Source organism: Engraulis encrasicolus, chromosome 23, assembly GCF_034702125.1.
Source record: "Engraulis encrasicolus isolate BLACKSEA-1 chromosome 23, IST_EnEncr_1.0, whole genome shotgun sequence".
In the NCBI taxonomy this organism is placed as follows: domain Eukaryota; kingdom Metazoa; phylum Chordata; class Actinopteri; order Clupeiformes; family Engraulidae; genus Engraulis; species Engraulis encrasicolus.
This window is the reverse complement of record NC_085879.1, coordinates 3,423,767-3,437,836: the sequence shown is the minus strand read 5'-3', so window position 1 is coordinate 3,437,836 and position 14,070 is coordinate 3,423,767. Positions and strand designations below refer to the sequence as shown.

General features: G+C 41.6%; 1 protein-coding gene across 2 annotated transcripts in view; it reads left to right on the top strand.

The window, feature by feature from the left end:
- The first annotated feature begins 783 nt into the window (after positions 1 to 783).
- The window catches only part of LOC134440401 (melatonin receptor type 1C-like), a 32,042-nt gene continuing 18,755 nt past the window's right edge, over positions 784 to 14,070 (top strand). The window contains exons 1-2 of one of the 2 annotated variants that reach the window (XM_063190467.1): positions 784 to 868; positions 5,374 to 5,504. In XM_063190467.1, coding sequence (XP_063046537.1) covers positions 5,480 to 5,504 — 25 coding nt within the window. In that variant the 5' untranslated portion in view covers positions 784 to 868; positions 5,374 to 5,479. Of the gene's footprint in view, positions 869 to 5,373; positions 5,505 to 12,066; positions 12,454 to 14,070 lie in introns of those variants that run through there. The other variant, XM_063190466.1, reaches the window with a different exon arrangement.

The window sequence follows — 14,070 nt, the reverse complement described above, 5'->3', positions numbered from 1 at the left end:
ACAACACAATCCTACATAATCTCCCAGAACTCGTGGTTTGAAGGCAAACAGGTAGGTTAGTGATACTAAATATTATATGGAAATGAAACAACGGAATCGCACATGAAAAAAAAACACCATTATATTTTTGAACGCGATTTTTAACACTCCTGCCAATGATATCGCACTCTACACCTACTGCACTTTTCCATCATGTTCTCAGTATAGGCTGCGACCGCTAGAGGTCCCCATTCACCAACTGGATCTCTCTCCTGCGCACACCATTATTCTATTCTTTATTAACCATTGGGTTTAGTGTTTGTGCGATTGCTTACGCGTTGTTCTTATTCCTTAAATCAATGTGTGGAGACAGTTGATGAATCTCTGTAGGCTACATACCAAGCAAGCAAGGGTATTCTGAATCGCCTGATCTATTCTGCTGACATGAACACAGTTTTAAGATGCGGTGAGTGCTTATTGAGCATTTTAATAGGAAATTACAAACAATGAAGCGAACAAACAATAGCCTACAGAAAGTCGGGTAGGCTACAAAGGCTAATCTGTCTGGATTGTACAAAATTCCCAAATTTGTTTTAAAACTTTAAAAAATATCGAGAGCAAAATCCCAGCATTAAAAAACATGCAATAGGCCGTAAGATAGGCCTACATCAAAATAGTCACATGACTGCATTGGAAGTTCACCAGTAAAATAATGTAATTCAGCACAGATGAGCAAGTGGAAACAAACGTTTCGTCCGGCGAACCACAAGGTGCCCTCACACTTTAGCTCATTTTGGACACGATGTTGACCCGGGATTTAGCAAAAGCCCTTCCGACCTATAAAGATGTGCTCCTTTGCCTCCCTGTTGGGGAAAACGCACAGGTAAAGGTAAGAATTGAAAGAGGGACCACAGTGAACAGATAAGCTACTCGGGAGCTAATCATCATGACTTACATATTGTGAACACACAGCATGCATTCGTTGGAATATTCCTGCCCGTTGGTTCCACAGACTGGTTCAAATTCTCGGGTGCAGATAGGCAGCATATATTGGCTGCAGTCCGGCTGCAAGTACATTACATAACATGTTATACCACGAATCGTATCCACACTCGTTTTAGGATACGCCAAAATAATGATATAGTGAGACTATTTCACCCACCTCTGTCGCGCCATCTGGAATAAGTGCTCCCGTAGTCAGAGCTTTTAAAACACACAAATCAGTTGATCAAATTGAGAAGTGAGAGTGAGCCAATTTAACAATGAGGTAGAAACTTCACGTAAGGGAATCAACGCACGATTACCCCACATTAACCCAACCCTTCACTACAAACGAGAGCAACCTCAACCGTTTTGATTTGCGCGTTAATCAATACACATAAAATCAGCATGTAAAACTATTTCTAAAACTATGTCAACATATTCAGCTTCGAAACTGGTTAGACTCATTACATATATCAAATATTGCTTGCTATAACTTACCAATCAATCCGAGTACAATGATATATCTCATAATGGCTAACGACGTTGAAACTTTGTGGAGGTTTTTTTTAGATAGGCTACGTTTTGCGCGCAGCCGTGCGTAATCGTAATTTATTTCTACCTGAACTCCGCCCAGTGGCTACGTAAAAACACTAATATCCGCCCAATGGGAGCTTTGGGGGTTATGGGCTGCTGCGCCAAAGTTCACACTTGCCAGAACATACTCATCACATTGTATGGATTTAGGTGGAGGTCCATTCATACGACATTGTCCTGGGCTCAGCCAAAGCTGTCAGCAGTCCAAAACGCACGCACTCACTCACTCACTCACTCACCCAAACAAACAAGCAGTAATCTCTGATAGCTCTCTTTCTTTCTTTCTCTTCCTCTCTCTCTCTCTCTCTCTCTCTCTCTCTCTCTCTCTCTCTCTCTCTCTCTCTCTCGCTCTCTCTCACACACACACACACACACACACACACACACACACACACACACACACACACACACACACACACACACACACACACACACACACACACTCCCGACAGACAGTTGTCTCCCTTCCCAAATAAATCCCTGTTAACTGAAGGACTTGTTTTGCCTCAGATCTGGTACACTCCTCATTGATACTTGCATGGGATTTCCTCTGAGACAGGGCTCTAAATGGAATGCATGAGCTTTATTGCTCAGAAAAGTAAGACATAGCCTATGTAGACCATACTATGCCATCAGTCTCCATCTTTCGATCTTTGTTTGTTGTTCCGGGCTTCCCATTTTCAGTGGCACTCATATTAAGTGATCACATGGACATAATCACTTCAGTCAGGGGTGTCAAACTCAAATTGACCAAGAGACAAAATCAAAGTCTGGTTGGAAGTTGCGAACCAAACTCAACATTTATTTAAAGGTGCACTGAGTAAGATTGTGGCCAGAATAGGTGCAACTATGCTTCTCATTGAAAGTGTGCTGCCTACTTCAAATTTTGATCTTTTCATGAATATTTACAGTAACAAACACATTTCACATTGAATTCTTATGATGCTATACTTTATATTAATGGTGTATGTGGGACAACTGTAATACATATTTTGAAATTACCTCGTACTGTAGAGTAGAGAGTAGAGTAGAGTAGAATATCATGCATTGATCCCAGGGGGGGATTGAGGTGTCAAGTAGCATACACACATACATAAATACAAAAAGACATTACCCACAAGACATTACACACATACTTACACATACATTAACCAAATATAACTCACTCTTACATGCATTTAGCCAAGGCTTAAGTGGATTTTCCATTAAAAACATGAAACCAAACCATTATTGATCTGTTTCCTGTATCATTCAGGTCGTTCTGCACTTGCGGCCACAAGCAAAAAAAACAAAACAAAAACAAAACCACATCACTCTTACTAAATATTTGCCATGTCTGTAGTTTCAAAGGTTAGGCTTCTGTGCACTTTGCTGAAGTGAGGAGCCCCAAGCAGCAATCTGTGTTGGCTAACCCTGCTGCTGAGCCATGCTTCAGTCACCTACTTTTTTCCATGTGTGGTGTATTGTTCGTATACTGTGTGTGAAACTACACTGAACCGGACCAAAGGATACTATGGTCTCAGACTGTGTCCGTTGCTTAGTGCGGTTATTTGAGAAGAGAAGATGTCCATTCCAGATCTGCTTCAATGTTATCCGGCTATCTTGTCCCCTGCTTCTATTTAGGAGTTGCCAGGAGAGAAGTCTGCTGCCCTCTTTTTTTGCGTGTTGTCTCATCCCTTCCCCACCTCCACTTCACACACTCGCTGCTTCGCTGAGCCATCTTGAGTTACAGCCATGGAGAGGACAAGGCTCGCATGGCCATGCCATCTCATGGCCTTGTTTTGTTTTGACTCTGAAATATAGACCAGAAAGATCCCCAGCCGAAGGCTTGTGAAAATGGCTGAAAGTGGGCGTCCTTTGGAGAGCGGTGGGAAAGGGTGTGTGAAAGCGCAATGTGTGAAAAACAACCAGTCGAGGGTTTTTTTTACGGTGAGGGCATGACTACCACCTGGACATGCTTTGTCTAAAGTGGTTTGATGAGCCAAGCTGATTACAATGGAGAGGTCTTGTGAGGAAAATGATATGCCCCTTTCTATGTGTCTCTGATGTATAATCTAGGCTAAACATTGTTATTAATATTTCTTGTGAACCAGCATGATCTCTCAAAATTCTGTAAAATGGACACAGACATTTGGGACACAAAATTTGCTCCTGGTCACGGAAGTGTTTTCCATGATAGACACACGGAGGTGCTTTCTATTCCCACAGCTCTAATTTCTAATTTTTTTTCTCAAAAAGCATTTCTTACTGACCGGTTAGGGTTAGGGATTTTTTTGCTCTGGGCACAGCTAGTATTCTTTCGTTTATTACATTGCCAGTCTTTTTTAGAGTTTTAAATGTCCTTTTTACATCTAAACTGCATTGCCCCATTAAAACAATGAAGCAGTGGTGTCTTGAAAATGCCTAAGGGGCTGTTAAGATTTTAACCAACAAAAACAAACAAACAAAAACATAATGATCCTCTGGATGATACGTCTCAATACCTAGGCTATACCAATTATATTGGTCACAAAAGGCATGGTAGTATGGAAACTAACACGGTATTCAGACACATCAAAAAACATCATCCTTGATGAACACATTAGAACAGTGCATTCTGTCAGTGACAATTAGCCTGGGAAATCCCACGTTGCCCTTCATGATTGTTCTGATCTGAAAGGCCATGGAAACCTGCGCTGACATTTTCGCCTAAATTTGGGAATCAAAACACAGAATGGGGAGGGAGAGAAAGACATAGGCTATTATAAGACAAACGAAAGTTCATAGTTTGTTTTCATGTTTTTTTTTACAGGTCCATCATATCGACATCAGATACAATACCAGCTTTCCAGCAAGCTTTAGAATTATTCTGTCCTCTTTTGTAAGTCGTTTTGGTTATAAAGTGTCTGCCAAATGCAATGTAATGTAATGTAATACCGTTAAGCAGCATATGCATTATCCTGCTGCTTTACTGATCCATAACATTCAGAACTTTATCTTGAACTCCGACTGACAGAATGTCTTGTTCTCTACCAGCATAGATAAGATTAACATTGATGTGCCAATTGTAAAAGAGGGAAGGGTTGCTACAACTGCACTGTGCCTACAGTATGTTTGCCACTTGTACAGACAGAGGACAGGTGGAGTCAAGAAATCTATGGGCAGTATTTATCTTGTATTTTTAAGCAGTGTCTTCGTTATCATACCAGCAAAACTACATTATACAATACAGTATACTCCTTGTATAACCTTGTATAAACCACTGTTTGCTTTAAAGTTATCCTGTTTTGCATATCAGTTAGGCACAGCTCTTAACCTAACCTACCTACCATATTATCCAGGCATGTTAAGTAATTTGAGGATATTGAAAACAGTGCTATTAAGGAGTGTTTAAACATCTTAAAAAAACTGGAAAACCAAGACACTTGATATAAAATCTGTTTTTGTGAAGTCATAAAAACAACAGTTCTTAAGGAAGGCACCAAAAGTCCAATGGCATGTAAGCCTACTTTTGACATTAAATACATGGACAGTAGCCAGAGCCATGGAATTCAGAGTTGTGACAACTGCTGTACAGGACGTTAATTGGTTACACGATAGCAAGCAAAGATGAAGTAAAAATGAATTAAAATTATTGACATTTACCACACTTTCTGTGCTCTACGCCCACTTCCTGGAACTATTTCGTAACTATGTCCATGGCTATCTGTGTGCCAAAGGCTCCGTGAGCCACCATTGTTGTGTAAAAAGGGAACGATGAGGTAAATGGGATTAGCCTTAACTCTTCCATGGCTCTGACAGTAGCTAATGTAAACATCTGTTGTTTGTGCCCGACAGGTGGTGGGGGTGATAGACGGTGCTCTCCTCCATGTGACGTCAAGCCTTGCCTACCCACAGCCTACAGCTGGATGTTCTTGTGTGTCCGAGGTACCACAGAGGAAGCATGGTCCCATCCCAACACATCCCAGGTTAGGCCTTCCCCTGCTTACGCTTGGACAAACAGAAATATTACCATCATGTTGAACACTGTGCGTTGTGTTGTGTGCTGTCAAAATGGCAGATTGGAATCCTTAACACTTTTTAATAGGCTAATGACTGTACAGTACTGCTGTGGAGGAGTAAAGGATGTTCACACAGGCATTTGGAGTTACACACTAAGGCAAAGGTAACAGGGATCCTACACAGTGTACAAGAAGTCTAGACAGATATGGATAACAAACACACAGTGTACTGTATGTGTAATCTAAAGAATGTCAATATGATGGCAGACATCCACATCAACATTGCATACCAGTTGGTCACAACTTCAAGGTTTTTTTTCAATCCACCAAGGACATTATCAGTGTGTAAACAAAAGTAGGGAAAAGTGAAATGTATTCATACACTATATACACTCGCCTCCAAAAGAGTTGTCACCTATCCATCTGTTTGGAATAACAGCTAATAACCTGACTTTCAATTAATCACTTGGCTTCAGAAGTCACTCATATGAAAGCTACAACCCTCCCGAATGAAAATGTGGAGCTGCATGCATGCTGCTGGTGTGTGAGGGATTTTATCATTGATTACATCATGAAGTTAAAAATGTATTGCTCTACGAATAGCAAATATGTCACCATCTCTCATTGAACTCCATTGATTTTCATTGTGTTGCTTTCCATGATTACAATGACCCTAAACATACACCTAAGGCCAAAGTTGATTTTCTGGAGAGGTGAGAGTGATTCAGTGATTAAGTATGACACCCGATCTGCGTATTTGAAGTGTTTTGAAGTGACTTATCTGCTCATTTTCACATTATGTTCGATAGGCGACAAAACGTTTGTCTTGTGAAAATCTGCCCTGTCATAGTTCAATAAAGGGTCAGTCTTTCGTTGGTGCATGAAATGTATTTTTGTACATACATTTTCATTCGAGAGGGTTGTAGCTTTCATATGAGTGACTTCTGAAGCCAAGTGATTAATTGAAAGTCAGGTTATTAGCTGTTATTCCAAACAGATGGGTAGGCGACAACTCTTTTGGAGGCGAGTGTACAGCTATCCCTTCTCACAGACATAGTCATCTAAATGTGATGCAATGGCTGGATTGGATTAGGAGATATGCTAAACATTGAGGAACAGACTAATACACTCTGCATAATGCAAAGACAAATGGTAGGAACAACCTAAACACATACCAACACATAGACAAAGACAAACAACAAATGCTTAGCCAAATGCGTGTAATGAGTCTTCTGCTGCTTTAACAGAGATAAGACACCTGAGACATACAGGAAGGTTATTCCATAATGTAGGGTCAGCAGTCTCAATAGCAGCACATGTTCTTGGGCAGGTGGGTGAAATACATGGGTGGTTTTGATTGGTGGGCCTGGGAGCAGGGCTGGACTGGTAGTCTGGTGCACAGGGCATTTTCCAACTGTCCTTGGGGGTCAGTGCTCTAGGGATATTTTCCTCAGCCCACTAATTAGAGTGGTCTGCCTATTGGTAAACTACAGTGCCTTCAAAAAGTCTACACACCCCTCTTCAAATGTTAGGTTTTTGTGATGTAAAAAAATGACAGAAAGACGAATAAATTCACAGCTTTTTCCACCTTCAATCTAAACTATTAACCTGTACGATGCAATTGAGAAACAAGCATAAAGCTTTAAATGGAAACAATAGAAAATACAAAACTTCAATTAACATGGTTGCATAAATATACACACCCTTAAATTAATACTTAGTTGCAGCACCTTTGGCTTGTCTGGGCCATTCCAAAACCTCAATATTATTCTAGTGAAGCCATTCTTTAGTAGATTTAGGCGTGTGCTTAGAGAAATTGTCGTTCTGAAAGATTAGTTCCTCTGCATCTTCACCTTTCTACCAGGGGGCCTGAAGATTTTGTGCCACTACCACGGCCCCTGTGGAAATGTTCATAATTCCCTCCTCCCTAATGAAGGCCCCAGTTACAGCTGAAGAAAAACAGCACAAAAGAACAATGCTGCCACCACCATACTTCACGTTAGGTATGGTGCTATTGCGGTGATGTTTTGTGCCAAAAATACCTTATGGAATTATGTCCAAAATGTTCAACCTCAGTTTCGCCTGACCATAACACATCTTCCCACATGCATTTGGGAGATTACAGAAGAATTTTTTGAGAAATTTACCTCACCAAGATTGAACTTTTTGGTCATAATTCAAAAGGGTATGTTTGGCGCAAAACATCACCGCAATAACACCATACCTAACATGAAGTATGGTGGTGGCAGCATTGTTCTTTTGTGCTGTTTTTCTTCAGCTGTAACTGGGGCCTTCATTAGGGAGGAGGGAATTATGAAAATCTTCACAGGGGCCGTGGTAGTGGCACAAAACCTTCGCCCCCCTGGTAGAAAGGTGAAGATGCAGAGGAGCTAATCTTTCAGAACGTCAATTTCTCCAAGCACACGCCTAAGTCTACAAAAGCATGGCTTCACTAGAATAAGATTGAGGTTTTGGAATAGCCCAGACAAGCCCAAAGGTACTGCAACTAAGTATTAATTTAAGGGTGTGTATATTTATGCAACCATGTTAACTGAGGTTTTTTATTTTCTATTGTTTCCCTTTAAAGCTTCATGCTTGTTTCTCAATTGCATTGTACAGGTTAATAGTTTAGATTGAAGGTGGAAAAAGCTGTGAATTTATTTGTCTTTCTGTCATTTTTTACATCACAAAAACCTGACATTTGAGGAGGGGTGTGTAGACTTTTTGAAGGCACTGTACATGTTGTCTGAGGGGCCGGTGTTAGCCTAAAATGCTCAGGCCATTTTTTTCTTGCCTGTCCAGTCCTGCCTGAGAGAGCATGCTGAGGAGATCGTTAGGGGCCTGGCCATGAGGTTTATCAGTGACACAGAGCAATCCAGAACAAAACAAAATGCTTACTCATTCAGAACGGGAGTGTTTTGACATAAAAAAGAATAATTGAACAGCATATTGACATTATACAGTACAATGTAATTCCCATGATGTGAAATGTCCTCTATCTTGGTATTTATTTTATTATCGTAGTGAACATCCTGTTACAATTGAAATATTTTTTTCTCTTTTTAGGGGGTGCTTGTTAGCCTCTTGATGGTGATGGGAAATGAGTGTGAGAGAGGGAGACCATGAATAATCGGTTAATTACCACAGGTCGGAATCAGACTCAGTGTGTGATTTGTTTTTTTTGTGTGGGGCTGAATGAATATTTGACACACACGTTAACAGATGAACTAATAAATCTGAGAAGCAGCTAGGTGAAGGCTGACTGGGTGTCCAGCGATTCTGTTCTTTTGTCAACTGCAAGAGAGGAAACTTTTTAAGAGGCCCAGGGGGATTGAAAAAAAGCAAGATGGAAAGGTCTGGTCTGGAGGATGAATTGAACACGCCCAGAAAGTGGAGTAGGTTGATGGTGCACAATATATTTACAGAGGCTAGAATGGATTGATTGATAGGCTAGCTAGCAGACCTCCCCTGAAGGAAAACCTAGCGTCCACACTATTGAGTGTGGTGCCTGAGGCTAACGCCAGTAATGTCCCAGCACAACCCATGAAATTAAACTGTCAGTGCTTTGAAGAGTAGACTTTAGACCTATTGGATTTGGTCGTCTAGAAGGCCCCCTCTTCTGCTTCTCATCCAATCCAGGTATAATCTCCATCCTTTTGGCCTCTCTCATGGCTGATGGATTTCCCAACCCTCTGATTGATAAACACATCGCTGGGACTTAGCTCAAGCTGAAAGGCATGCATATAGTATAAAGCATAGCAAGCTATGATATTGTTAAACCATTCATTGTGTGAATTGATTATGCACAGCAATGAGTTCTAAGTGTAACAGATGTCAACTAGCACAGTTTGGCGGTAATACATTAGTAAACCTCCCTCCCGAAGCCTCATACAGTATCGGTAGCACTGAGCTCTTGGACTAGACCTTAAACTCAGCGGTATGTGCTGGTCCTCCCATGCCGCACTGGAGCACTGACTGGGAGGTTGTGAGTTCAATCCCGGAGTGGGAGATGACCTCAGTTATACTGGTGCCATGACACGGATGGGAGTGAGGTTTAGGGGGGTGAGTGTAATGGATGTCAACTAGCGCCATTCGGCATTAGAATGTGAGTAAACCTCCCTCTCGGACACTCATACTCTACCAGTACCACTGAACTATTCGTCTGGACCTTTAGCTCAGCAGTATTGTGCTGTGCCTCCCAGCCAAATTTGAGAGTTGACTGGTAGGTTGCAAGTTCAAGACTTGAATGGCGAACCAGCGCAGGATGACCACGGTTACATTGGCAATACATTTGTTTTTATTTCATTTACCCCCTATAGGTTTTTTTCTTCAAACTACAGCTTGATAAACAATCACATATCGACCCTGCCGTGGCCAAACGGTAGGGCGCTCGTCTACCATGTGGCTGACCCAGGTTCGATTCCCGTGCCGGTCCTTTGGAGGCCCTTCCCAGTCTCTCTCTCCCCACTCGCTTCCTGTCTCCACCTTCACTGTCCTATCATAAATAAAGTCAAAAAGACCACACACAAAAAAACAATCACATATCAACATTAACATTTTAAAAATTGATTACAGAAAGAGATTACACAATTTCTAAACCTCCTCACACAAATATCACAGCTTACTATCAAATCAGCAGAACTATACATTCATTCTCAGCCTGGACACAGATTGTTCTAAAGCATCATATAATATATCTAATGAGAATGAACTTGTTTCCTATTTCAAACACAATTACAATGCCACACTCATGAATCATGCTGACTCTTCTAGAACATACAAACAAACAAAACAAGCTCAAATCAGCTCATTTACTCCGTTAACTAGACCTAATAGGCCTATAGAACTGAAGCAGGCAGGGGTTTCTTGAGTTGAATCACAGTGATGGCCATAATGCAAACATTTCAAAACCACAACAGGTACCCTGTGTATATAGCAAACACCATTAGTGCAAATGCAGTAGTCTTTTCTGCTGTAAATAAGACTACAAGTTGTTGGGCCTACAGTATATTGGTGTAACACCGAGGCATTTTATCGCACAGCACTGCATGAAAGGTCATATGGGGTAGACTTTATACAGCACATATTCTTGCTATCTCATACTTTTCTAGACTGTAAAGATAGCAGTGTTGTGTAAGACCTGGTTCTCAACCTTTTTTGAATAAATGCCCCCTGGACCTCATCATAACCCTCCCAACGCCCCCTTCAACTCATCATAAGCCTATTAAAGCCCTCCTTAATATTAAAAAATAAAATAGACTAATGCCCCCCCAATGGCAATTAAGCACCATTCCCTTCAGCTGTATCCCACCCCAGCGCCCCCTAAGGCTCCCCAATGCCCCTGGAGGGCTGTATAGCCCCTGTTGAGAAACACGTTGTAAGACAATATCCTATACACATAGTTTTGTCAAGTAACATCATTGGAAAAAGATTACGTAAAAAATCCCAGAAAATGTTGGAAACTGTAAGCCTTGAAACACATTTTTAAAAAAAAGATATTCCCCCATAAATGCTTTCCACTTTCCCTGGAAATAGAGGAAGCATGTTGAGACATTGATGCTACACGTAATCTCATCGAAAATGTGTTTATGATTTGAGCCAGGTGTATACTTTTCAGATAAGTCTAGAATGTTTTGACTACTGAGCTTCCTCCTACCAGAGGACAACCTTTTCTGTTTTTGTGAACAATAGCTGGATTTGTTTTAAGTCCAGAGTGTTGATGAAAAACAGTATAACCAGCTCAATAAAACTAATGTGTGAATGTGGGCCCATGTTAGTGGCATTTTATGTCAGAGAATGGATTGGTTTAGAAAAGATGTCTGCAATATTTTATCTCCATGCTTCCAGAAAGGTCAAGTGTGCCATAAAATCTAAATTGGACCCTTGATGGACTTCCCAGTAAAGGTTGCTCGGTGTTGAGAGCCATGAACATGAAACACTTGCATGTGATCATCAGCACCACGCGGGGACGCCATTACATTAGCATGCACTAGTTCCAAAATCGGCCGCTGAGGTTACATAATTTGGACAGTGACCGGGCAAATTGATTTACCAATTGAAAATTGATATTGTGTCTTGAACAGCAATTATATCTCAATGATGCCATCACTTATCAGTGAACAGTCCTAATTAGTGATTTGACTCTCTCGGGGGAAACACACCAGGCTCCTGACCTGAAATTAATTTGAAAAAGGAATTACAATTGATCGAAAAGCGCAGACGGCAATAGGGGCTATAGTTTCTAACCAGACATCTCTCAAACGCACCGGTCAATCACAATAATGCCCTAAAGTTTGATGAACGCAATGCACGATTCTTCCAGCAAGCAATTGTGAACTGCACGCCTGATAACCACTGACGGCGAAGTGTGCGCCTCTACCGGAGACGTCCGTGCTCCGTTAACACACACGGCAGAGTTGAGTCTTCCTGGACAGATCGGCCCATCAAGGATGTTGTCCTCTGAGAGAGATAAGCCATCGCAAGCCAGGACAAATGACAGTGGCACAACCACTCCGCGAGGGCTGCCAGAGTATGTTTCAGCGATGTCGCGCATTTAATGGAATTGCCGTTTTAATTGCCAGTCTCTCGGAAGATGTGATGGAAATGAACCTAGGGCGAAAGTGGGATGGGAAGTGCTGTGCCATTGTAAAAGTTCTCTGCTTTCTGCACAAGTTCGTGCTGTAAACCATCCGTCGAGGGAGACTCGTTATCTTTGTTATGGATCTTGATGCAAACGTGAGCATTGGAGATTGTGTGTCCCGTAGCGCTAACGACAGTCAGCAGACAGTACAGCCCGTGTCCCCCGGCGCGACTACAGCGCTGGCCAGCGTGCTGATAATCACTATCGTAGTTGACATAATCGGCAACCTTCTTGTCATTCTCTCCGTCTTCAGGAACAAGAAACTGAGGAATGCAGGTAAGGAATTGTCCAAACTGGCTTTGCGTAATGAGGAATCTCTCCACAGCGCGAGGCGTAATTGAATGTGGTGAGGCTAAATTTAACTATACCCTTGAGGTTTATTTAGGTAGCTTATATTGGTTTTGTTTCATACGAATACGTTTTTCATTATATATTGTTACTCTTTGTCAATATTTCAACTGATATAGGTCTAGAATGTGTGTCATAAAAATATGCAGGGTTTGGTGCGAAAATCTACTAATCAATTTAATAATCGAAAGCCGTAGTCGTCCATATGTCTTCATAAACAGGAGTCATTCCATCTGGAGCGTTAGCCTTGTTTTTTACAGGCTGAAATAAATCATTCCTGGGGGATCAGGCACCCCCGCTCTCAGCGTGCACCCAAGGTGAGATGCAGCCTTTTTTTATGTGGGTCTCAATTGAAGTGCTCCAACACGCACGGTCGGGGCCCGCGGAGGCGGAATACATACCACATCATCTACTTTAGACTACTTTGTCCTCTCTAAGATGCCAGCTGTTTCTAGACTTTCAATTCAGTTTTTTAACAATCACTGTCTAAGCATCAGTTTTGGAGACCCGAGTTTCGAGTTGACCCGAGGCCGGACAGCCTGGTTCACCCGAGGCATTCTCAACTCAACTTTGAAAGTGCTCAAGCTGCCGTGCACTCGGTGTTCAGCCGGACGGAAGTACATCCCAAATTTTTTAACTATTCCCTGGTTACTCAGGAGAGTGAGAATGAACAGACTTGTGGCTCTAAGGTCGGCGCTCGCTCTAATGGCCGTTAAATATTACATTGCTTTCCTTGGAAGAGGTTTTCAGCATGTCCAAATGCTTTTCTGTTTTTTTATTTTATTTTATTTATTTCCAGTGAAAGATTTTGGGAAAAGGAAAGTGGCCATATGCTGCAAATACTTTTGGGTCCCTGTATCCCTGGGCTGCTGTCCTTGGGGTTTTCTTGATGTCATATAGGCCTGCTCTGTACTCTTTTTTTTGCTGTAGAGTGCGAAAGAGGATAAAGAACACTGTCCAAGCACTTCTCTAAATGTTAAAAAGTTCTCAAGAAGATTACATTATAATTTGGAAAACTGGTGTTGTGTTGGACACAAACAATGACCTTGAAAAGCATTGGTTAATAATGTTCAGCATCACATATCAAATAAAAATGTATCTAGGAAATCTGTGAATGCATCTATCTCTGTGGCCTAACTGCCAGGTGTACTCTTAACAGCCAAAGAAGTGATATTGGCTTATGTTAGATTCCTGAATTTCGGACCCTTGAAAGCGCCCAATCAGAATGCATTGACGGTTCAGCTCAGCAGCTGTTACGTAATTGAATGTAAGCCTATATAAAGCATAATAAATCCTCGCTGACATACGTTGTATGCATGGGAAGGAGAGATCCTTGCCATTTTTGCAGTGGGGTGCATCTGCTCTTTGCCAATATTTATTTATATACCTACTTAGAATGAGTTATTTAGTTGTTTTTATTCTGCACGTTGTGTTGCGGGTCTGGTGTGAAGACATCTGCACTCACTGTCTATCTGGTTGGATTAATACATGTGCTATGTGGCTTCCGCTCCCACAACAACTCCCCTGATGCTCCTCAATCTTGTC